The sequence below is a fragment of the Pristiophorus japonicus genome, chromosome 31 (genome assembly GCF_044704955.1).
Source record: "Pristiophorus japonicus isolate sPriJap1 chromosome 31, sPriJap1.hap1, whole genome shotgun sequence".
Taxonomy (NCBI): domain Eukaryota; kingdom Metazoa; phylum Chordata; class Chondrichthyes; family Pristiophoridae; genus Pristiophorus; species Pristiophorus japonicus.
The window spans coordinates 6,369,392-6,394,198 of record NC_092007.1 but is presented as its reverse complement, the minus strand read 5'-3'; the positions used below and the strand labels follow the sequence as shown (position 1 = coordinate 6,394,198).

General features: G+C 46.3%; 1 protein-coding gene across 2 annotated transcripts in view; it reads right to left on the bottom strand.

Moving 5' to 3' along the window:
- The window catches only part of LOC139240428 (nectin-1-like), a 47,499-nt gene extending 23,596 nt beyond the window's left edge, over positions 1-23,903 (bottom strand). The window contains exons 1-5 of one of the 2 annotated variants that reach the window (XM_070868944.1): positions 23,742-23,903; positions 13,175-13,516; positions 11,554-12,015; positions 7,492-7,609; positions 3,258-3,415 (exon numbers count right to left, since the gene is read on the bottom strand). In XM_070868944.1, coding sequence (XP_070725045.1) covers positions 3,258-3,415; positions 7,492-7,609; positions 11,554-12,015; positions 13,175-13,516; positions 23,742-23,790 — 1,129 coding nt within the window. In that variant the 5' untranslated portion in view covers positions 23,791-23,903. The remainder of the gene's footprint in view (positions 1-3,257; positions 3,416-7,491; positions 7,610-11,553; positions 12,016-13,174; positions 13,517-23,741) is intronic. The other variant, XM_070868945.1, reaches the window with a different exon arrangement.
- Positions 23,904-24,807: the final 904 nt, after the last annotated feature.

The window sequence follows — 24,807 nt, the reverse complement described above, 5'->3', positions numbered from 1 at the left end:
GTGTGTTAAGGAGAATCTGTCGGTTGTTATACGAGACATATAGCATGCTGATGGAAGCCGTCAGATGCCAATCATCACTGCTGGGGTTCCTCAAGGCACCCTCCTGGGCTCAGACATTTTCAGCCGCATCGAGATTGACTGGTTCATCCACAACTGGAGCATTGTGTCCAATTCTGGGCCCCGCACTTTAGGAAGGATGTGACGGCCTTAAAGAGGGTACGGAGGGAGATTGACCAGAATGGTCCCAGGGATGTGGGACTTCAGTGACGGGGAGAGACTGGAGAAGCTGGGGTTGTTCTCCTTGGAGCAGAGAAGGTTGAGAGGAAATTTGATCATAAGAACATAAAAAATAGGAGCAGGAGTAGGCCATGCGGCCCCTCGAGCCTGCTCCGCCATTTAATACGATCATGGCTGATCCGATCATGGACTCAGCTCCACTACCCCGCCCGCTCCCCATAACCCCTTATTCCCTTATCGGTTAAGAAACTGTCTATCTCTGTCTTAAGTTTATTCAATGACCCAGCCTCCACAGCTCTCTGAGGCAGCGAATTCCACAGATTTACAACCCTCTGGGAGAAGAAATTTCTCCTCATCTCAGTTTTAAATGGGCGGCCCCCTATTCTAAGACCATGCCCTCTAGTTCTAGTCTCCCCCATCAGTGGAAACATCCTCTCTACATCCACCTTGTCAAGCCCCCTCATAATTTTATACATTTCGATAAGATCACATCTCATTCTTCTGAATTCCAATGAGTAGAGGCTCAACCTACTCATCCTTTCCTCATAAGTTAACCCCCTCATCCTCGGAATCAACCGAGTGAACCTTCTCTGAACTGCCTCCAAAGCAAGTATATCCTTTCGTAAATATGGAAACCAAAACTGCACGCAGTATTCCAGGTGCAGCCTCACCAATACCCTGTATAACTGTAGCAAGACTTCCCTGCTTTTATACTCCATCCCCTTTGCAATAAAGGCCAAGATACCATTGGCCTTCCTGATCACTTGCTGTACCTGCATACTATCCTTTTGTGTATCATGCACAAGCACCCCCAGGTCCTGCTGTACTGCGGCATTTTGCAATTTTTCTCCATTTAAATAATAACTTGCTCTTTGATTTTTTTCTGCCATAGTGCATGACCTCACATTTTCCAACATTATACTCCATCTGGCAAATTTTTGCCCACTCACTTAGCCTGTCTATGTCCTTTTGCAGATTATTTGTGCCCTCCTCACACATTACTTTTCCTCCCATCTTTGTATCGTCAGCAAACTTGTCTACGTTACACTCAGTCCCTTCTTCCAAGTCATTTATATAGATTGTAAATAGTTGGGGTCCCAGCACCGAACCTCACTGGTTACTGGTTGCCAACCCGAGAATGAACCATTTATTCCTACTCTCTGTCACTCAAAATCATGAGGGACAGAGTAGATAGAGAAACTGTTCCCATTGGTGGAAGGGTGGAGAACCAGAGGGACACAGATTGAAGGCGATTGGCAGAAAGGCGACACGAGGATAAACCTTTTTAGGCAGCGAGTGGTTAGGATCGGGGACGCGCTGCCCGAGAGGGCGATGGAGGCAGACTCAATCGTGGCTTTCAAAAGGGAGTTGGGTAAGTCCCTGAAGGAGAGAGATTTGCGGGGCCCCGGGGAAAGGGCGGGGGGAGTGGGACTGGCTGAGGTGCTCCTGCAGAGAGCCGGCACGGGCTGGAGGGGCCGAACGGCCTCCGTCTGTGCTGTGACCGTGCTGTGATTCTATGTATCTGTGATTCTATAACTCACTAAAATTAATTCAACAACATCTTGCGATTTGAATCTGTGACCTCTGGTTCCCCATCCACCTGCCATAGGATTCAGCTACTCGTTATTTGTCGCTCAAAAATTGTGAATCGCTATATTAGGTCATATGGGCCAAAGGCAGGTAGATGGAGTTATGTTGCTGATCCGCCGTGATCACAATGAATGGCGGAGCAGGCTCGAGGGGCTGAATGGACTCCCCCTGTTCCTGTGTTCCTATGAACCTCTCTGAGAGGCAATAGAATTGCTCTAGAAGTATGCTACAGCCTGCTTTAATACTTCTTTTGAGCAGGGGGTATGACTAGGTGGGCAGGACCTTACATTGTATACTTCATTATTCAGTCCACAACAAATAAAGTAACCACACCCAGACCGACTTAATTGTAAAGTTGGAGATATGTTAGATCAAGGAAACTTATCCTACTGGCTGGTCTCCCATCTTCTACCCAACATAAACTTGCGATCATCCAAAACTCGGCTGCCCCGTGTCCTAACTCGCACCAAGTCCCGCTCACCCATCAACCCCTGTGCTCACTGCCCCATGTCCTAACTCACACCGAGTCCCGCTCACCCATCACCCCCTGTGCTCACTGCCCCGTGTCCTAACTCACACCGAGTCCCACTCACACATCACCCCCTGTGCTCACTGCCCCATGTCCTAACTCACACCGAGTCCCGCTCACCCATCACCCCCTGTGCTCACTGCCCCGGGTCCTAACTCACACCGAGTCCCACTCACACATCACCCCCTGTGCTCACTGCCCCATGTCCTAACTCACACCGAGTCCCGCTCACCTATCACCCCCTGTGCTCACTGACCTACATTGGCTCCCGGTTATGCAACGCCTCGATTTCAAAATTCTCATCCTTATTTTTAAATCCCCTCCATGGCTCTCACCCCTCCCTATCTCTGTAATCTCCTCCAGCCCCACAACCCCCGAGATCTCTGCGCCCCTCTAATTCTGCCCTCTTGACCATCCCTGATTATAATCGCTCCACCATCGGTGGCTGTGCCTTCTGTTACCTGGGCCCCAAGCTCTGGAACTCCCTCCCTAAACCTCTCCGCCTCTCTACCTCTCTCTCCTCCTTTAAGACGCTCCTTAAAACAGACCTCATTGACCCAGCTTTTGGTCACCTGCCCTAATTTCTCCTTATGTGGCCCGATGTGAAATTTATTTTTTTGTCTTATAACACTCCTTTGACTATGTTAAAGGCGCTATACAAATAAAAGTTGTTGTTGTTGTTACAGTTCTAGTCTCTGGTTCATCCATCACTGAAGTAAAGAAGTTGCATTTATATGCCGCCTTTCATGATCTCCGGAGGTTCCATACTGAACACATTAACCAAATAAACCAATTTATTCGATATACTTTTATCAATTACCTGCACATATAGGCGGACAATACTTTAATAAACAGCCTAAAATGCATCGGGTGCTTTTGATTACCGTTGGTTAATATGTACCTGCATTTTCGGCTCTCATTTCCTTGATGATTATTTGCAATTTGCCCGTTCCTGTCCCTATTGAGTTAGTAGCTTCACAGGTCCAAGTGCCATTCATTGAACGATTCACTTTCTCTCTAAACACGTCTGCATGTTCAGAATCTAGTCCGTCTGGTAACCTTAGAATCAGCAGACCGCAAACACACATACTGTTAGTAAATCCACGCTTTAGAAATCTCCTGGTGACAAAATCAAGGTGGGTAATTTGCCCTTCGGGCGATGTGTAAACCGGGTTATATATAAGAACATAAGAACATAAGAATTAGGAACAGGAGTAGGCCATCTAGCCCCTCGAGCCTGCTCCGCCATTCAATGAGATCATGGCTGATCTGGCAGTGGACTCAGCTCCACTTACCTGCCCTCTCCCCATAACCCTTAATTCCCTTATTGGTTAAAAATCTATCTATCTGTGACTTGAATACATTCAATGAGCTAGCCTCAACTGCTTCCTTGGGCAGAGAATTCCACAGATTCACAACCCTCTGGGAGAAGAAATTCCTTCTCAACTCGGTTTTAAATCGGCTCCCCCGTATTTTGAGGCTGTGCCCCCTAGTTTTAGCCTCCCCTACCAGTGGAAACAACCTCTCTGCCTCTATCTTGTCTATCCCTTTCATTATTTTAAATGTTTCTATAAGATCACCCCTCATCCTTCTGAACTCCAACGAGTAAAGACCCAGTCTACTCAATCTATCATCATAAGGTAACCCCCTCATCTCCGGAACCAGCCGAGTGAATCGTCTCTGTACCCCCTCCAAAGCCAGTATATCCTTCCTTAAGTAAGATGACCAAAACTGCACGCAGTACTCCAGGTGCGGCCTCACCAATATCCTATACAGCTACAGCAGGACCTCCCTGCTTTTGTACTCCATCTCTCTCGCAATGAAGGCCAACATTCCATTCGCCTTCCTGGTTATCTGCTGCAAACTAACTTTTTGGGATTCATGCACAAGGACCCCAAGGTCCCTCTGCATCTCAGCATGTTGTAATTTCTCCCCATTCAAATAATATTCCCTTTTACTGTTTTTTTTCCCAAGGTGGATGACCTCACACTTTCCGACATTGTATTCCATCTACCAAACCTTCGCCCATTCGCTTAACCTATCCAAATCTCTGTGTCCTCTACACAACCCGCTTTCCCACTAATCTTAGTGTCATCCGCAAATTTTGTTACACTACACTCTGTCCCCTCTTCCAGGTCATCTATGTATATTGTAAACAGTTGTGGTCCCAGCACCGATCCCTGTGGCACACCACTAACCACTGATTTCCAACCGGAAAAGGACTCATTTATCTCGACTCTCTGCTTTCTGTTCCCCAGCCAATTATCTATCCATGCTAATACATTTCCTCTGACTCCGCGTACCTTTATCTTCTGCAGTAACCTTTTATGTGGCACCTTATCGAATGCCTTTTGGAAATCTAAATACACCACATCCATCGGTACACCTCTATCCACCATGCTCGTCATATCCTCAAAGAATTCCAGTAAATTAGTTAAACATGATTTCCCCTTCATGAATCCATGCTGCGTCTGCTTGATTGCACTATTCCTATCTTGATGTCCCGCTATTTCTTCCTTAATGATAGTTTCAAGCATTTTTCCCACTACAGATGTTAAACTAACCGGCCTATAGTTACTTGCCTTTTGTCTGCCCCCTTTTTTAAACAGAGGCGTTACATTAGCTGCTTTCCAATCCACTGATACCTCCCCAGAGTCCAGGGGATTTTGGTAGATTATAACGAATGCATCTGCAATAACTTCCGCCATCTCTTTTAATACCCTGGGATACATTTCATCAGGACCAGGGGACTTGTCTACCTTGAGTCCCATTAGCCTGTCCAGCACTACCCCACTAGTGATAGTGATTGTCTCAAGGTCCTCCCTTCCCACATTCCCGTGACCAGCAATTTTTGACATGGTTTTTGTGTCTTCCACTGTGAAGACCGAAGCAAAATAATTGTTTAAGGTCTCAGCCATTTCTACATTTCCCATTAGTAAATCCCCCTTCTCATCTTCTAAGGGACAAACATTTACTTTAGTCACTCTTTTCCGTTTTATATATCTGTAAAAGCTTTTACTATCTGTTTTTATGTATTGCGCAATTTTTCTTTCGAAATCTATCTTTCCTTTCTTTATTGCTTTTTTAGTCATTCTTTGCTGTTGTTTAAAATTTTCCCAATCCTCTAGTTTCCCACTAACCTTGGCCACCTTACACGCATTGGTCTTTGATTTGATACTCTCCTTTATTTCCTTGGTTATCCACGGCTGGTTATCCCTTCTCTTACCACCCTTCTTTTTCACTGGAATATATTTTTGTTGCGCACTATGAAAGAGCTCCTTAAAAGTCCTCCACTGTTCCTCAATTGTGCCACCGTTTAGTCCTTGTTTCCAGTCTACTTTAGCCAACTCTGCCCTCATCCCACTGTAGTCCCCTTTGTTTAAGCATAGTACGCTCGTTTCTGACACAACTTCCTCACCCTCAATCTGTATTACAAATTCAACCATACTGTGATCACTCATTCCGAGAGGATCTTTTACTGGGAGATCGTTTATTTTTCCTGTCTCATTACACAGGACCAGATCTAAGATAGCTTGCTCCCTTGTAGGTTCTGTTACATACTGTTCTAAGAAACAATCCCGTATGCATTCTATGAATTCCTCCTCCAGGCTACCCCGTGCGATTTCATTTGACCAAGCGATATGTAGGTTAAAATCCCCCATGACTACTGCCGTTCCTTTTTCACATGCCTCCATTATTCCCTTGATTATTGCCCGCTCCACCGTGAAGTTATTATTTGGGGGCCTATAAACTACGCCCACCAGTGACTTTTTCCCTTTACTGTCTCTAATCTCCACCCACAATGATTCAACATTTTGTTCATTAGAGCCAATATCGTCTCTCACAACTGCCCTGATATCATCCTTTATTAACAGAGCTACCCCACCTCCTTTCCCTTCTTGTCTATCTTTCCGAATCGTCAGATACCCCTGTATGTTTAATTCCCAGTCTTGGCCACCCTGCAACCATGTTTCTGTAATGGCCACCAAATCATACCCATTTGTAATGATTTGTGCCGTCAACTCATTTACTTTATTTCGAATGCTGTGTGCATTTAGGTAGAGTGTTTTAATACTAGTTTTTAAACCATAATTTTTAGTTTTGACCCCTCCTGCAGCCCCTTTATATTCAGTGGCCCTTTTTGTTTTTTGCCTTGGGTTTCTCTGCCCTCCACTTTTACTCATCTCCTTTCTGTCTTTTGCTTTTGTCTCCTTATTGTTTCCCTCTGTCTCCCTGCATTGGTTCCCAACCTCCTGCCATATTAGTTTAACTCCTCCCCAACAGCACTAGCAAACACTCCCCCTAGGACATTGGTTCCGGTCCTGCCCAGGCGCAGACCGTCCGGTTTGTACTGGTCCCACCTCCCCCAGAACCGGTTCCCATGCCCCAGGAATTTGAATCCCTCCCTGCTGCACCACTGCTCAAGCCAGTTATATTGAACTGGCCGCCCATTATATGTTTCTCCTGATTGGTCCTTCCACTGACTTCAATAGAAAGGAACACAGGAACATAAGAAATAGGAGCAGGAGTCGGCCATTCGGCCCCTCGAGCCTGCTCCGCCATTCAATGAGAACATGGCTGCTCTTCCAATTCAACTCCACTTTCCCGCCCAATCCCCATATCCCTCGACTCCCCTCGAGCCCAAAAATCTATTGTTCTCAGCCTTGAATATACTCAACGACCGAGCCTCCACAGCCCTCTGGGGCAGAGAATTCCAAAGATTCACCCCCCTCTGAGTGAAGAAATTCCTCCTCATCTCAGTCCTCAATGGCCGACCCCTTATCCTGAGACTGTGACCCCTAGTTCTAGACTCCCCAGCCCGGGGAGAAACACCCTCCCTGTATCTACCCTGTCAAGCCCTTTAAGAATTGTGTATGTTTCAATGAGATCACCTCTCATTCTTCTAAATTAAAGAGTATTGTAATGTATATCCAGACTCGGCCTTCCTTGTCTTTCTAACACGTTGCCCTCACGAATAATGAAAGGTAAATAATTGTAGTTTTGATCATTCTTTTACAGTTTAACAACCATGTCACAAATTGGGTGATAACCTCCAATTATCTGAGCCACCCGTTAGTGGTGAGGTTTTGGAAGTTTACACACTGAAATCCTTAAAATATTAAACCTTTACTTACCCTTGCCAAGAGTAACTAGTTGCTGGAGGATTGGCTTTTGCGATGCATTTGAGGGTAACTGCTTTTGTGTCTTCACTCCACTGGCCATCGTACCCCGTTATGGTCACTTTCGGTGGATCTATAGAGGAGATAGTTGTGTTTGTGTGGTCAGTGCAACCAATGTATTAGCATAGGACCATAGGAACAGGAGGAGGCCCATTCAGCCCCTCGAGCCTGTTACACAGGAACAGGAGGAGGCCCATTCAGCCCCTCGAGCCTGTTACACAGGAACAGGAGGAGGCCCATTCAGCCCCTCGAGCCCTTTACACAGGAACAGGAGGAGGCTCATTCAGCCCCTCGAGCCTGTTACACAGGAACAGGAGGAGGCCCATTCAGCCCCTCGAGCCTATTACACAGGAACAGGAGGAGGCCCATTCAACCCCTCGAGCCTGTTACACAGGAACAGGAGGCCCATTTAGCCCCTTGACCCTGTTACCATAGGAACTGGAGGAGGCCCATTCAGCCCCTCAAGCCTGCTCCGCCATTCAATGAGATCATGGCTGATCTGTGACCTAACTCTATCTATCCGCCTTTGGCCCATATCCCTTAATACATTTGGTTAACACAAAGCTATCAATCTCCTGATTTAGAATTAACGATTGACCCGAGCATCAATTGCCGTTTGCGGAAGAGAGTTCCAAACTCCTGTCACCCTTTGTGTGTCGAAGTGTTTCCTAACTTCAGTCCTGAAAGGTCTGGCTCTAATTTTCAGACTAGGCCCCTCATCCTAGACTCCCCAACCAGCCGAGATAGTATCTCTCTATCGACCCTAACTGTTAATATCCTGAAAACTTCCATCAGATCATCACTTAACCTTCTAAATTACAGGGAATACAACCCTAGTTTGTGCAATCTCTCCTCATAACTTAACCCTTGAAGTCCAGGTGTCATTCTGGTAAACCTATTCTGCACTCCCTCCAAGGCCAATATACCCTCCCTAAGATGTGGTGCCCAGAACTGCTCACAGTGCTCCAGGTGTGGTCTAACCAGGGCTTTGTATAACTGCAGCATAACTTCTAACCCCCTGTACTCTAGTCCCCTAAATCTCCTCTGTACCCTCTCCAGTGCAATCACATCTTTCCTCTAAAGTGGTGACCAAAACTGCACGCAGTACTCCAGCTGTGGCCTAACCAGTGTTTTATGCAGTTCAAGCATAACCTCCCTGCTCTTATATTGTATACCTCGGATCCTGTATGCCTTCTTAACCACCTGTTCCAAAGAAAACAACCCCAGCCTATCCAATCTGTCCTCAGTTAAAATTCTCCAATCTTGGCAACATCCTGGTAAATCTCCTCTGTAAATCACCGCGCCTGTGGAATGAGAACAGAATCCAGTCTTCATGCTATACTGTGCCTTTTCCTGCAGTCAGTGTAACGCTGTTGTCACCATTATCACCTTAAAGAATATTGATGCATTAGTTGAAATAAATTAACACCTTCGTTCAAACAGTGGGGAAAATGGAATATCGAATATGAAGTGTTCCTCGGCTAAAATTGTACAGTTTTCACGCTATCATTGAAAAGACAAACATGACTAATGGCTGTTTGCGCCAACCACGATTCTATGGAGATTAAATCCTTATTGAGTAGTGGTGTAGATTGGCAAATTGGTAGCTCATTATCGGCTCAGCTTGACTTTCCCTGCCATTGGATTCAATGGCAAGCAACACTATGGTGCTTTGCCAGCATCCATTTTATACAACAACAACTTGCATTTATATATAGCGCCTGTCATGTAGTAAAACATCCCAAGGTGCGTCATTGACCAAAGTTAAAATGAGCCCAATTACTTATGATCCCATCGAGTATACGGCCCAGAAACAGGCCATTCGGCCCAACCAGTGCATGCTCCACTCGAGCCTCCTCCTGTCTTTCCCCATCTAAATCTATCAGCATAACCCTCTATTCCCTTCTCCCTCATATACTTGTCTAGCCTCCCCTTAAATGCCTCGATACTATTCGCCTCAACCCCTCCCTGTGGCAGCGAGTTCCACATTCTCACCCCTCTCTGGGTAAAGAAGTTTCTCCTGAATTCCCCATTGGGTTTCTTGCTGATGATCTTATATTGATGGCCTCTAGTTATGCTCTTCCCCACAAGTGGGAACACTCTCTCTGTATCCACTCAATCAAAACCTTTCAGCATTTTAAAGACCTCTATTAGCTCACCCCTCAGCCTTCTGTTTTCAAGAGAAAAGAGACCGAGCCTGTTCATCCTTTCCTGATATGTAAACCCTCGCATTTCTGGTATCATCCTTGTAAATCTTCTCTGCACCTTCTCCAGTGCCTCTATATCCTTTTTATAAAATGACGACCAGAACTGTACGCAGTGCTCCAAGTGTGATCTAACCCAGGTATATGGAGACCAGAACTGTACACAGTGCTCCAAGTGTGGTCTAACCCAGGTATATGGAGACCAGAACTGTGCACAGTGCTCCAAGTGTGGTCTAACCCAGGTATATGGAGACCAGAACTGTACACAGTGCTCCAAGTGTGGTCTAACCCAGATATATGGAGACCAGAACTGTGCACAGTGCTCCAAGTGTGGTCCAACCCAGGTATATGGAGACCAGAACTGTACGCAGTGCTCCAAGTGTGGTCTAACCCAGGTATATGGAGATCAGAACTGTGCACAGTACTCCAAGTGTGGTCTAACCCAGGTATATGGAGACCAGAACTGTATGCAGTGCTCCAAGTGTGGTCCAACCCAGGTATATGGAGACCAGAACTGTACGCAGTGCTCCAAGTGTGGTCTAACCCAGTTATATGGAGACCAGAACTGTACGCAGGGATCCAAGTGTGGTCCAACCCAGGTATATGGAGACCAGAACTGTGCACAGTGCTCCAAGTGTGGTCTAACCCAGGTATATGGAGACCAGAACTGTGCACGGTGCTCCAAGTGTGGTCTAACCCAGGTATATGGTGACCAGAACTGTGCACAGTGCTCCAAGTGTGGTCTAACCCAGGTATATGGAGACCAGAACTGTACACAGTGCTCCAAGTGTGGTCTAACCCAGGTATGTGGTGACCAGAACTGTGCACAGTACTCCAAGTGTGTTCTAACCAAGGTTTGATGCAGGTTTAGTATAACTTCCCTACTTTTCAATTCTATCCCTCTAGAAATAAACCCTAGTTCCTGGTTTGCTTTTTTTATGGCGTTGCTAATCAAATTACTGTCGCCAAAGCATTTAATCTACAAACTGGATTAGTAATACCAGTTTCCTTCAATCTAAACCTGGAAAAGCGTGTTGGCTTATGACTTATTAAAACGATTTAGCTGGAATTTGTAAAATAGTAGCGAGGGGTATTTGATCAGCTGGAAGCTGTAACATTGAACAGCCCTGAAATCATGAAATGCCAAATCTGTCTGTGGACCAGGTTCAGCGCGTCCAGTTTGGGGGGAGTTCACTGCCATGTTGCTTAACTGTGGTGCACTTCGAACTGAATCGCATTAATTGTCTTTGTATTTTCAAAACTATATATATATCCTTAAAGGTAGCAGGACAGGTTGATCAGGTGGTTAAGAAGGCATACGGAATACTTGCCTTTATTAACCGAGGCATGGAATACAAGAGCAGGGAGGTTATGCTTGAACTGTATAAAACACTAGTTAGACCACAGCTCGAGTACTGCGTGCAGGTCTGGTCACCACATTACAGGAAAGATGTGATTGCACTGGAGAGGGTACAGAGGAGATTTACAAGAATGTTGCCTGGACTGGATAATTTTGGCTATGAGGAAAGATTGGATATGCTGGGTCTGTTTTCTTTGGAACAGAGGAGGCTGAGGGGAGACCTGATTGAGGTGTATAAAATGATGAGGGGCCTGGATAGAGTGGATAGGAAGGACCTGTTTCCCTTGGCAGAGGGGTCAACAACCAGGGGACATAGATTGAAAGTAATTGGGGGGAGGTTTAGAGGGGATTTGAGGGAAATGTCTTCACCCAGAGGGTGGTGGGGGTCTGGGGTGGAACTCACGGCCTGAAAGGGTGGTAGAGGCAGAAACCCTCACCACATTTAAACAGTACCTGGATGTACACTTGAAGTGCCGTAACCTGCAGGACTACGGACCCAGAGCTGGAAAGAGGGATGAGGCTGGGTAGCTCTTGGTCGGCCGACACGATGGGCCGAAATGGCCTCCTTCTGTGCTGTACATTTCCACGATTCTATGAGTCTATGATACATGCCGCACTTACAGAGAATTGATAATTGCACCGTGAGGTTATCCGTGCTGTTTGATGCTGAGTGGGAGATGATACACAACACCGATTGACCGTTATTGGAACTATTCGGTGCTATGTTGAATTGGCTGGTTACGGTTATCGTTCCGTTGTCGTTTGTCGTCTGGCTTGATGTGTAGTTTCCAGGGAGGGTCGAACTCCACGTGATGTCGGCGGCTGGCTTCCCATTGGCTGCTGTACACGTTGCCACGGGCACCTGTGACACGCCGGCCTGTGCAAGAACCGCTGTGACTTTGTTGGTGGAGATTGCTTGTGGAGACAAAACAGGAGATTCATTCAATGTCTCTTTCAACTCACTCTCGATTCTTAAAGCTCCATCCGAAACCAAGGCAGGCACTGCACCGCGTGAATATTCACGATATCGCGGCACTCCCTCAGTACTGACCCTCCGACACTCCCTCAGTACTGCCCCTCCGACAGTGCGGCACTCCCTCAGTACTGACCCTCCGACAGTGCGTCGCTCCCTCAGTACTGCCCCTCCGACAGTGCAGCGTTCCCTCAGTACTGCCCCTCCGATAGTGCGGCACTCCCTCAGTACTGCCCCTCCGGCAGTGCGGCACTCCCTCAGGACTGTCCCTCCAACAGTGCGGCACTCCCTCAGTACTGCCCCTCCGACAGTGCAGCGTTCCCTCAGTACTGAGCTCCCTCAGTACTGCCCCTCCGACAGTGCAGCGTTCCCTCAGTACTGCCCCTCCGATAGTGCGGCACTCCCTCAGTACTGCCCCTCCGACAGTGCAGCGTTCCCTCAGTACTGCCCCTCCGATAGTGCGGCACTCCCTCAGTACTGCCCCTCCGGCAGTGCGGCACTCCCTCAGGACTGTCCCTCCAACAGTGCAGTGCTCCGTCAGTACTGCACTCCGACAGTGCAGCGCTCCCTCGGCACTGCCCCTCCGAAAGTACGGCTCTCCCTCAGTACTGCCCCTCCAACACTGCGGCACTCCCTCAGCACTGCACTGGAGTGTCAGCCTAGATTTTTGTGCACAAGTGCCTGGAGTGGGACTTGAACCCACAACCTTCTGACTCAAAGGCGAGAGTGCTACCCACTGAGCCACAGCTGACACTCGATGAGACAACGACTCCATCATCATTGTAGAATGCGACTACCAGCATGGTCAAAGGTGAACCTGATGGACCTCCGTCTATTTGCGTAGAGGAATTGCTATCGACCCATGAATAAAACATAGATCCGCGTCAACAGAGAAAACACTAACTAAGTACCTGATTACTAACTGTGTACCACGTGCTAACAATAAACAGGAGCTGGAATATGTCTCGAATGAATAATTGAAAAATATAAAACAATTATTTGGGTCCACAAACCGTGATCCACCCTACCCCACTCCCCATATTTATGACATTTCCACACAATATATCTTCAAATGGACAATGCTCCACGAACAATACGTACCTAGAACCGTTAACCTTATTGTTTTTTCTTTGCTTCCTGTCGGGAAGTACGTGAAATGGCATGAGTAAGCTCCATCATCTCGCAGTTCTGAAGAGTTGATTAGGATAGAACCGTCCTGCAGAGAATTTTTTCTGAAAGCTATCCGGCCGGAGTCCCCAATATTTGAGTAACTGATCCCATATAGAGGGCTGTACACTATGAATGCATTCGTCCCATTATCCTTTTTCCAGAAAGTCTGCACTAGTGTGCTGTTGTTCTTCTCTGTCTGACAGGGGAGCAGAACCTCAGCCCCAACAAGGGCAGTAATGGTCTCTCCAAATGTGACGTGATTGCTGGCCACAACTGCAAGAACAGCAATAGTAGGAAACGGTTAGGGAAGCAGAACGTCAGCTGAAATATTCTCAATCTGAACCACAGTGTCAGCAAAGCGTAAAGTCATGCACAGATATATTCGAGCAGGGCGGGTGTAAGTACCGTCGCTGCAATAGAAGGCTCGGCGGGGAAAGGGTTTCGAGATGGGCGGTGGCACGAAATGGGCAGCATTTGTCCGTCACCCACTGTACTTCCCATGATATGCCGTTCCCTCGACTTCACTGAAGCTGAATATCAAGCAGGGCGTATAACAGGCGGACAATGCAACAACACTCGTTTAGCACTACTGTCCATGACAAATTTCTACCCGTCTCAAAAACCTCGAAAACGCGCCAACCTTTTCAAACTTTTAAACTAAAGGAGTCAAAGAAGGGACTTATTTTCATTCGGTGATTTGTTTTACCTTTGGTATTATTAGCATTTGGATAAGTATGTTATGCAATGGCTCGATTTTAAAATTCTCATCCTTGTTTCCCAATCCCTCCATGGCCCTCGACCCCACCCTATCTCTGTCATCTCCTCCAGCCCCACAATCCCACCGAGATCTCTACGCTCCTCTAATTCTGGCCTCTTGAGCATCCCCAGATTTCCATTGCTTCACCATTGGTGGCTGTGCCTTCAGCTGCCCTGGGACTCCCTCCCGAGACCTCTCCACCTCTCGTTCCTCCTTTAAGATTCTCCTTAAAACAAAGAGAAGTAAAAGTAGGGGAACCTGGCAGGGGGATGGGAACCAATACAGGGAGACAGAGGGAAACAAAAAGGAGACAAAAACAAAAGACAGAAAAGAGATGAGTAAAAGTGGAGGGCAGAGAAACCAAAGGCAAGAAACAAAAAGGGCCACTGAATGTAAAAGGGCTGCAGGAGGGGTAAAAACTAAAAATCATGGTTTAAAAACTAGGATGAAAACACTCTACCTAAATGCACGCAGCATTAGAAATAAAGTAAATGAGTTGACGGCACAAATCATTACAAATGGGTATGATTTGGTGGCCATTACAGAAACATGGTTGCAAGGTGGCCAGGACTGGGAATTAAACACACAGGGGTATCTGACGATTCGGAAAGATAGGCAGGAAGGGAAGGGAGGTGGGGTAGCTCTGTTAATAAGGGATGATATCAGGACAGTTGTGAGAGACGATATTGGCTCTAATGAACAAAATGTTGAATCATTGTGGGTGGAGATTAGAGATAGTAAGGGGAAAAAGTCACTGGTCGGCGTAATTTATAGGCCCCCAAATAATAACTTCATGGTGGGGCGGGCAATAATCAAGGGAATAATGGAGGCATGTGAAAAAGGAACGGCAGTAGTTATGCGGGATTTTAACCTACATATCGATCGATTGGTCAAATCAAATCGCAGGGGGTAGCCTGGAGGAGGAATTCATAGAATGCATCCGGGATTGTTTCTTAGAACAGTATGTAACAGAGCCTACAAGGGAGCAAGCCATTTTGGATTAAACGGTGGCACAATTGAGGAACAGTGGAGGACTTTTAAGGAGCTCTTTCATAGTGCGCAACAAAAATATATTCCAATGAAAAAGAAGGGCGGCAAGAGAAGAGATAACCAGCCGTGGATAACCAAGGAAATAAAGGAAAGTATCAAATCAAAGACCAATGTGTATAAGGTGGCCAAGGTTAGTGGGAAATTAGAGGATTGGGAAGATTTTAAGCAACAGCAAAGAATGACTAAAAAAGCAATAAAGAAAGGAAAGATAGATTATGAAGGTAAACTTGCGCAAAACATAAAAACAGATCGTAAAAGCTTTTACAGATATATAAAACGGAAAAGAGTGACTAAAGTAAATGTTGGTCCCTGAGAAGATGAAAAGGGGGATTTAATAGAGAATTGGCTGGCGAACAGAAAGCAGAGAGTCGGGATAAATGGGTCCTTTTCCGGTTGGAAATCAATGGTTAGTGGTGTGCCACAGGGATCAGTGCTGGGACCACAACTGTTTACAATATACATAGATGACCTAGAGGAGGGGACAGAGTGTAGTGCAACAAAATTTGCAGATGACACAAAGATTAGTGGGAAAGCGGGTTGTGTAAAGGACACAGAGAGGCTACAAGGAGATTTGGATAGGTTAAGCGAATGGGCTAAGGTTTGGCAGATGGAATACAATGTCGGAAAATGTGAGGTCATCCACCTTGGGAAAAAAAACAGTAAAAGGGAATATTATTTGAATGGGGAGAAATTACAACATGCTGCGGTGCAGAGGGACCTGGGGGTCCTTGTGCATGAATCCCAAAAGGTTAGTTTGCAGGTGCAGCAGGTAATCAGGAAGGTGAATGGAATGTTGGCCTTCATTGCGAAAGGGATGGAGTACAAAAGCAGGGAGGTCCTGCTGCAACTGTACAGGGTATTGGTGAGGCCGCACCTGGAGTATTGCATGCAGTTTTGGTCACCTTACTTAAGGAAGGATATACTAGCTTTGGAAGGGGTACAGAGACGATTCACTAGGCTGATTCCGGAGATGAGGGGGTTACCTTATGATGATAGATTGAGTAGACTGGGTCTTTACTCGTTGGAGTTCAGAAGGATGAGGGGTGATCTTATAGAAACATTTAAAATCATGAAAGGGATAGACAAGATAGAGGCAGAGAGGTTGTTTCCACTGACTGGGGAGACTAGAACTAGGGGGCACAGCCTCAAAATATGGGGGAGCCAATTTAAAATCGAGTTGAGAAGGAATTTCTTCTCCCAGAGGGTTGTGAATCTGTGGAATTCTCTGCCCAAGGAAGCAGTTGAGGCTAGCTCATTGAATGTTTTCAAGTCAAAGATAGATAGATTTTTAACCAATAAGGGAATTAAGGGTTACGGGGAGCGGGCGGGTAAGTGGAGCTGAGTCCATGGCCAGATCAGCCATGATCTTATTGAATCTAGCTCGAGGGGCTAGATGGCCTACTCCTGTTCCTAATTCTTATGTTCTTATGTTCTAACATCTCAGCAATGGTAACCATAATATAATGCGCTTTAAGATAATAATTGAGAAGGACATCGGTATGTCAAAGACCAGGGAAATAGATTGCAGAAAAGCTGATTTTGCAGGGCTAAGAATAGCACTTGTAAAAAAAATGTCAAACAATATTGGCAAAGAATGATGCAGAACAGCAATGGAAGCAATTAAAATGGTGTTCAACAGAGTCCAGGATGAAAAAAGCCATAAGGGAAAAATGAGGGTAAGGAAAGAGGCATATGTTAAGTAACATAGAAACATAGAAAATAGGTGCAGGAGTAGGCCATTCGGACCTTCGAGCCTGCACCACCATTCAATAAGATCATGGCTGATCATTCACCTCAGTACCCCATTCCTGTTGTCCCTCCATACCCCTTGATCCCTTTAGCCGTAAGGGCCATATCTAACTCTCTCTTGAATATATCCAATGAACTGGCATCAACAACTCTCTGCAGTAGGGAATTCAACAGATTAGCAACTCTCTGAGTGAAGAAGTTTCTCCTCATCTCAGTCCTAAATGGCTTACCCCTTATCCTTAGACTGTGTCCTCTGGTTCTGGACTTCCCCAACATCAGGAACATTCTTCCTGCATCTAACCTGTCCAGTCCTGTCAGAATTTTATATGTTTCTATGAGATCCCCTCTCATCCTTCTAAACTCCAGTGAATACAGGCCCAGTCTATCCAGTCTCTCCTCATATGTCAGTCCTGCCATCTCGGGAATCAGTCTGGTGAACCTTCGCTGCACTCTCTTAATAGCAAGAATGTCCTTCCTCAGCTTAGGAGACCAAAACTGAACACAATATTCCAGGTGAGCCCTCAACAAGGCCCTGTACAACTGCAGTAAGACCTCCCTGCTCTTATACTCAAATCCCGTAGCTATGAAGGCCAACATACCATTTGCCTTCTTCACCACCTGCTGTACCTACATGCCAACTTTCAATGACTGATGTACCATGACACCCAGGTCTCGTTGCACCTCCCCTTTTCCTAATCTGCCGCCATTCAGATAATATTCTGCCTTCGTGTTTTTGCCCCCAAAGTGGATAACCTCACATTTATCCACATTATACTGCATCTGCCATGCATTTGCCGACTCACCTAACCTGTCCAAGTCACCCTGAAGCCTCTTAGCGTCCTCCTCACAGCCCACAGCTCCACCCAGCTTAGTGTCATCTGCAAACTTGGAGATATTACACTCAATTCCTTCATCTAAATCATTACTGTATATTGTAAATAGCTGGGGTCCCAGCACTGAGCTCTGTGGCAACCCACTAGTCACAGCCTGCCATTCTGAAAAGGACCCGTTTATCCCAACTCTCTGCTTCCTGTCTGCCAATCAGTTCTCTATCTACGTCAGTACATTACCCCCAATACCATGTGCCTTAATTTTGCACATCAATCTCTTGTGTGGGACCTTGTCAAAAGCCTTTTGAAAGTCCAAATATATCACATCCACTGGTTCTCCCTTGTCCACTCTATTAGTTATAGCCTCAAAAAATTCTAGAAGATTTGTCAAACATGATTTCCCTTTCATAAAGCCATGCTGACTTGCACCGATCCTGTCACTGCTTTCCAAATGCGCTGCTATTTCATCTTTAATAATTGATTCCAACATTTTCCCCACTACTAATGTCAGGCTAACCAGTCTATAATTACCCATTTTCTCTCTCCCTCCTTTTTTAAAAAGTGGTGTTACATTAGCAACCCTCCAGTCCATAGGAACTGATCCAGAGTTGATAGACTGTTGGAAAATGATCACCAATGCATCCACTATTTCTAGGGCTCCTTCCTTAAGTACTCTGGGATGCAGACTATCAGGCCCCGGAGATTTATCAGCCTTCAATCCCATCAATTTCCCTAACACAATTTCCCACCCAATAAGGATTTCCTTCAGTTCCTCCTTCTCACTAGACCCTCGGTCCCCTAGTATTTCCGGAAGGTTATTTGTGTCTTCCTTCGTGAAGACAGAACCAAAGTATTTGTTCAACTGGTCTGTCATTTCTTTGTTCCCCATTATAAATTCACCTGACTCTGACTACAAGGGACCTACATTTGTCTTCACTAATCTTTTTCTCTTCACATACCTATGGAAGCTTTTGCAGTCAGTTTTTATGTTCCCGGCAAGCTTCCTCTCATACTCGATTTTCCCTCTCCTAATTAAACCCTTTGTCCTCCTCTACTGAATTCTAAATTTCTCCCAGTCCTCAGGTTTGCCACTTTTTCTGGCCAATTTATATGCCTCTTCCTTGGATTTAACACTATCCTTAATTTCCCTTCATAGCCAGGGTTGAGCCACCTTCCCCGTTTTATTTTTACTCCAGACAGGAATTGTTGAAGTTCATCCATGTGATCTTTAAATGTTTTCCATTGCCTATCCACCGTCAACCCTTTAAGTCTCATTTGCCAGTCTATCCTAGCCAATGGAGAGTAGGCAACAGCATGATAAGGGAGAATGTGAAAGGATTAGGAGAGAAGTCAAACATTACATTGGATGATGAGATTAGTAATGAGATAACTGCATTTAAAATAAAACAAGGATATATAATAAATAAACTAATGAAACTCAAAGAGGATAAAACCCCATGATCAGACGGATTACATCTGCGCATTTTAAAAGAATCTAGGGACTTTACTGCACAGATTTAGTAATTCTTTAGAAAAAGGTGTCATGCCAGAGGACTGGTGGAAAGCTAACGTAATATCTATATTTAAGAAGGGGGATAGCCGGCCAGGGAACTATAGGCTACTCAGCTTAGTATCGGTGGTCGGAAAAATAATGGAATCCCTACGAAAGGAGAAAATAGGAGAACATCTGGAAATGAAGAATATAAGAATAAATAGTCAGCATGGAATTCAGAAGTCAAGTCTTGCTTGACCAATCTCATTGAACTTTTTGAAGAGGTAAAAGAGAGAGTAGACAAGGGTGATGCAGTAGATGTAATGTATCTAGATTTTCAAAAGGTCTTCGATAAGGTACTGCATAATGGACTAATGAATAAAGTCAGGGAATACAGAGACAGGGGACAAGTAGCAGAATGGATAGCTAGCTGGCTTCAAGACAGAAAGCAGAGAGTGGGGGTAAAGGGAGCTATTCACAGTGGCAGAAGGTGGGTAGTGGTGTTCCACAAGGATCAGTGCTGGGACCACTGTTGTTCACAATCTATATTAACGATTTAGACTTTGGAATCAAAAACACAATTTCTAAATGTGTGGATGACAGCAAATTGGGGTGAGAGTCAATACTGGGGAGGACTGCAACAAATTACAGGAGGACATTAATAAACTGGCATAATGGGCAAATAATTGGCAAATTAATTCAACACAGATAAATGTGAGGTATTACATTGTGGTAGGAAGAATGGGGAGGTCACTTGTTACTGGGAGGGTGTGAGTCTGGGTGGGGTAGAGGAACAGAGGGATCTCAGAGTACAAATACACACATCGCTAAAAGTTGTAACACAGATAAGCAAGGTCATAAAAAAGCAAACCAAGCACTAGGGTTTATTTCTAGAGGGATAGAATTGAAAAGTTGGGAAGTTATACTAAACCTGTATTGAACCTCGGTTAGACCACACTTGGAGTACTGTGTACAGTTCTGGTCTCCATATACCTCGGTTAGACCACACTTGGAGCACTGTGCACAGTTCTGGTCTCCAGAAACCTGGGTTAGACCACACTTGGAGCACTGTGCACAGTTCTGGTCTCCATATACCTGGGTTAGACCACACTTGGAGCACTGTGCACAGTTCTGGTCGCCATATACTGAGGTTAGACCACACTTGGAGCACTGTGCACAGTTCTGGTCTCCATATACCTGGGTTAGACCAGACTTGGAGCACTGCGTACAGTTCTGGTCTCCATATACCTGGGTTAGACCACACTTGAAGCACTGTGTACAGTTCTGGTCTCCATATACCTGGGTTAGACCACACTTGGAGCACTGTGCACAGTTCTGGTCTCCATATACCTGGGTTAGACCACACTTGGAGCACTGTGTACAGTTCTGGTCTCCATATTATAGAGGCACTGGAGAGGGTGCAGAGAAGATTTACAAGGATGATACCAGAAATGCGAGGGTTTACATATCAGGAAAGGATGAACAGGCTGGGTCTCTTTTCTCTTGAAAAAAGAAGGCTGAGGGGTGACCTAATCGATTTTTTAAAAATTATGAATGGTTTTGATTGAGTGGATACAGAGAGAATGTTACCACTTGTGGGGAAGAGCATAACTAGAGGCCATCAATATAAGATCGTCAGCAAGAAACCCAATGGGGAATTCAGGAGAAACTTCTTTACCCAGAGAGTGGTGAGAATGTGGAACTCGCTCCCACAGGGAGGCGTTGAGGCGAATAGTATTGAGGCATTTAAGGGGAGGCTGGGCAAGTATATGGGGGAAGAAGGGAATCGAGGGTTATGGTGATAGAGTTAGATGGGGAAAGACGGGAGGGGGCTCGAGTGGGGCATAAACACCGGCCTGGACTGGTTGGGCCGAACGGCCTGTTTCTGGGCCGTATATCCGATGGAATTCTATGTAGATAGATAGAGAGACAGACAGACAGACAGACAGATATTGTTCGACAATCAGCAATATGAATGCAGATGTCGAAAGATAGAAATTTACAGAGCAGAAGGAGGACATTTTGGCCCATCGTGTCCACGCTGTTGTATATGGAGAAAGAGTTAGACTGAATATTGTGAGCTCAAAGTAAAGTGTGACCGTAGTCTTTTATTGCAGGTCTCCAGAGTGCCTCTCCAACCTTTGAGGCCTCCTTAAATACCTGTGCTCCCAAGGAATTGTGGGATCCCTTGGGACTCCGGGGAATGAGCCCTCTGGTGGCTGTACAGAGTAAATACAAGCCCACATATATAACAACATTCCCCCCCAAAGTCAATAGTGTAACTATTTACAATGTGAGTCGATCTGGGGCGCTCCTTGCCCTGGTTGATCGTCTCGGTGTGAAAGCTGGTGTTGTTGAGTCATTTGTTGGGCCCTCGCTGGGCTGCTGTGTAGCTGGCCTTGCTGGGCTGCCTGGTGTGTAGGGCCCTGCTGGGCTGCTGTGGATGATGGGTTCTGTTTCGTGGTCAACCGTGGTGTCAGTTTGCCACTGGTGTGTGTGTTGGGGGATCAAAAAAGGTAGGGTCCAAGGTGGGTTGCTCAGGGTAGTCCGTGAATCTGAGTTTGATTTGGTCCAAGTGTTTCCGGTGAGTCCATTTGAAAGTTTGACCCGAAACACCCTGCTCCCCTCTTTGGCCACAACAGTGCCGGGAAGCCACTTGGGACCTTGTCCATAATTTAATACAAATACAGGATCATTGACTTCAATCTCGCGTGATACATTTGCGCTATCATGGTATGCACTTTGTTGAAGCCGCCTGCTCTCTACCTGTTCATGTAGATCAGGGTGAACGAACGAGAGCCTTGTCTGAAGTGTTCTTTTCATGAGCAGATCAGCAGGAGGGATCCCAGTGAGTGAGTGGGGTCTCGTGCGGTAGCTAAGCAGGACTCGGGATAGGCGAGTCTGCAGTGAGCCTTCAGTTACCCTCTTCAAGCCTTGCTTGATGGTTTGCACTGCTCTCTCTGCCCGGCCATTGGATGCTGGTTTAAACGGGGCAGATGTGACATGTTTGATCCCGTTACGGGTCATAAATTCTTTGAACTCAGCATTGGTAAAACATGGCCCATTGTCGCTCACCAGGACATCAGGTAAGCCGTATGTGGCAAACATGGCCCACAGGCTTTCAGTCGTGGCAGAGTACGTGCTAGCCGACATTATCTCACATTCAAATCCACTTGAAGTACGCATCTACAACCACAAGCAACATTTTACCCAAGAACGGGCCTGCGTAGTCGACGTGTACCCTAGACCACGGTTTGGAGGGCCAAGCACTCCGAGGTCTCTTTGTTCATCTACACTATTAAGTGGCCTACCACTTAATGTGTATACCCTTTCCTTATTAGCCCTCCCAAAGTGCATCACCTCACACTTCTCTGAATTAAATTCCATTTGCCACTGCTCTGCCCACCTGACCAGTAGATTGATATCCTCCTGCAGCCCATGACTTTCCTCTTCATTATTAACCACACAGCCAATTTTAGTGTCGGCTGCAAAACTTCTTAATCATACTCCCTATATTCAAATCTAAATCGTTGATATATACTACAAAAAGCAAAGGACCCAGTACTGAGCCCTGCGGAACCCCACTGGAAACATCCTTCCAGTCACAAAAACATCCATCAACCATTACCCTTTGCTTCCTACCTCCAAGCCAACAAAAAGAATAAATCTTGTTGTAAACATTTCTAGTTGTTTTAAGTAGTTAAACGCTTTCAATCACCCTTCCCTATTTGGCAATTGGACATTATAACTTTCATAGAGTCGTTACGACACAGAAGGAGGCCATTCGCCCCCATCGATTCCATGCCAGCTCTCTGTCGAGCACTCCCAGTCAGTCCCATTCTCCCGTTCTATCCCGGTAGCCTCCAGGTTTATTTCCCTCCAGTGCCTACCCAATTTCCTTTTGAAATCGTTGATTGTCTCTGCTTCCACCATCCTCATCGGCAGCGAGCTCCAGGTCATTGCCACTCGCTGCGTAAAGAAGTTCACCCTCACATCCCCCCTGTATCTCTTGCCCAAAACCTTCAATCTGTGTCCCCCAGTCCTTGTACCATCAGCTAATGGGGACAGCCTTTCTCTGTCTGCCTTGTCCAATCCTGACATAATCCTGTACACCTCTATCAAATCTCCCCTCAACCTCCTTCGCTCCGAGGAGAACAAGTACCCAGCTTCTCCAACCGAACCTTGTGGCTGAAGTCCCTCAGCCCTGGAACCATCCTTGTAAATCTCCTCTGCACCCTCTCGAGGAGCTTCACATCCTTCCTAAAGTGCGGTGACCAGAACTGGACGCGATACTCCAGTTGTGGCAGAACCAGAGTTTTATAAAGGTTCAGTCCCAGCTTCTCCAGTCCATTCACGTAACCGAAATCCTTCAGTCAAGACTTCTGCCTCAGCATAGGTGACACCTATCAGTCATAAGCAAGCCTTTCCAGTACAGAATGACGGCGGGCATTGTTAAAATGTGCATTTTCCCGCTGTTTACTCGTAGCGTTTTGTGCGGGACCCAAGACGGGATTGCTAAATATAAGAGACGCCCCTTACATTTTCGAACAGGCAGCATGGACCGACTTTGTTAAATGTGCCTTAAACAAAAAAAACCACGTGAGAAGCTTGTGAACTCACCAGAGAGAAGCACAATGCACGCAGCTATCCTCCTCACCTTGGAAGCCATGTTAGAGTGAGAAAGCCCGTCTTTGTCTCTGAGTGAAACAGCATTAGGTGACACACTTCGGAGAAAATGCTCTCTTGCCAAACTGTTCAAGTCCTGCTTGTTGGACAAGTGTGTTCTCTTCCGTTTCTATTTTCAGAGAGAGAGAAGTGCCTCCTGATTAGACAAGTACCAATGATGAACAGGATGAACACATCGTTTTTTACATACCCTGTGGTTTTGTCTCGATTCAGGGTGCGATTTCACAAGGAGAGCTGGCGCATTGACAAGAACAGCACGGAGCAGGCTTGAGGCCTACTCCTGTTCCCACATATATTGGTATCCTGGTTCTGTAAGACTTATCGTTTTTAAGACAGGTTTTAGCCTGTAAGATTTATCTTAACTTTGCAGAGTTCAAACTTGTGAGACTAAAAAATAACAACAGACACAGACTCAGGGGGGCTGAAATGACCCCTCCCCTTAAGGCCTGTTACGACCGCAAATCAGCGGCCACGCTGCTGAGTGGAGTGGCCACGACCTTTGCTGGAATGACCAGTGCTCCGCTGGGCAGGGCCACATTGTCCGCACGCCCGACACAAGACTCCCAAAGCAAGCGCTCTACTCGGAACTCCTACATGGCAAGCGAGCCCCAGGTGGGCAGAGGAAACGTTTCAAGGGACCACCCTCAAAGCCTCCCTGATAAAGTGCAACATCCCCACCGACACCTGGGAGTCCCTGGCCAAAGACCAGTCCCGCCCTAAGTGGAGGAAGTGCATCCGGGAGGGCGCTGAGCACCTCGAGTCTCGTCGCCGAGAGCGTGCAGAAAGCAAGCGCAGGCAGCGGAAGGAGCGTGCGGCAAACCAGTCCCACCCTCCCCTTCCCTCAACCACTGTCTGTCCCACCTGTGACAGGGACTGTGGTTCTCGTATTAGACTGTTCAGTCACCTGAGAACTCACTTTTAGAGTGGAAGCAAGTCTTCCTCGACTCCGAGGGACTGCCCATGATGATGATAATGATGGCCTTCTGCAGCGGTGGTGTGG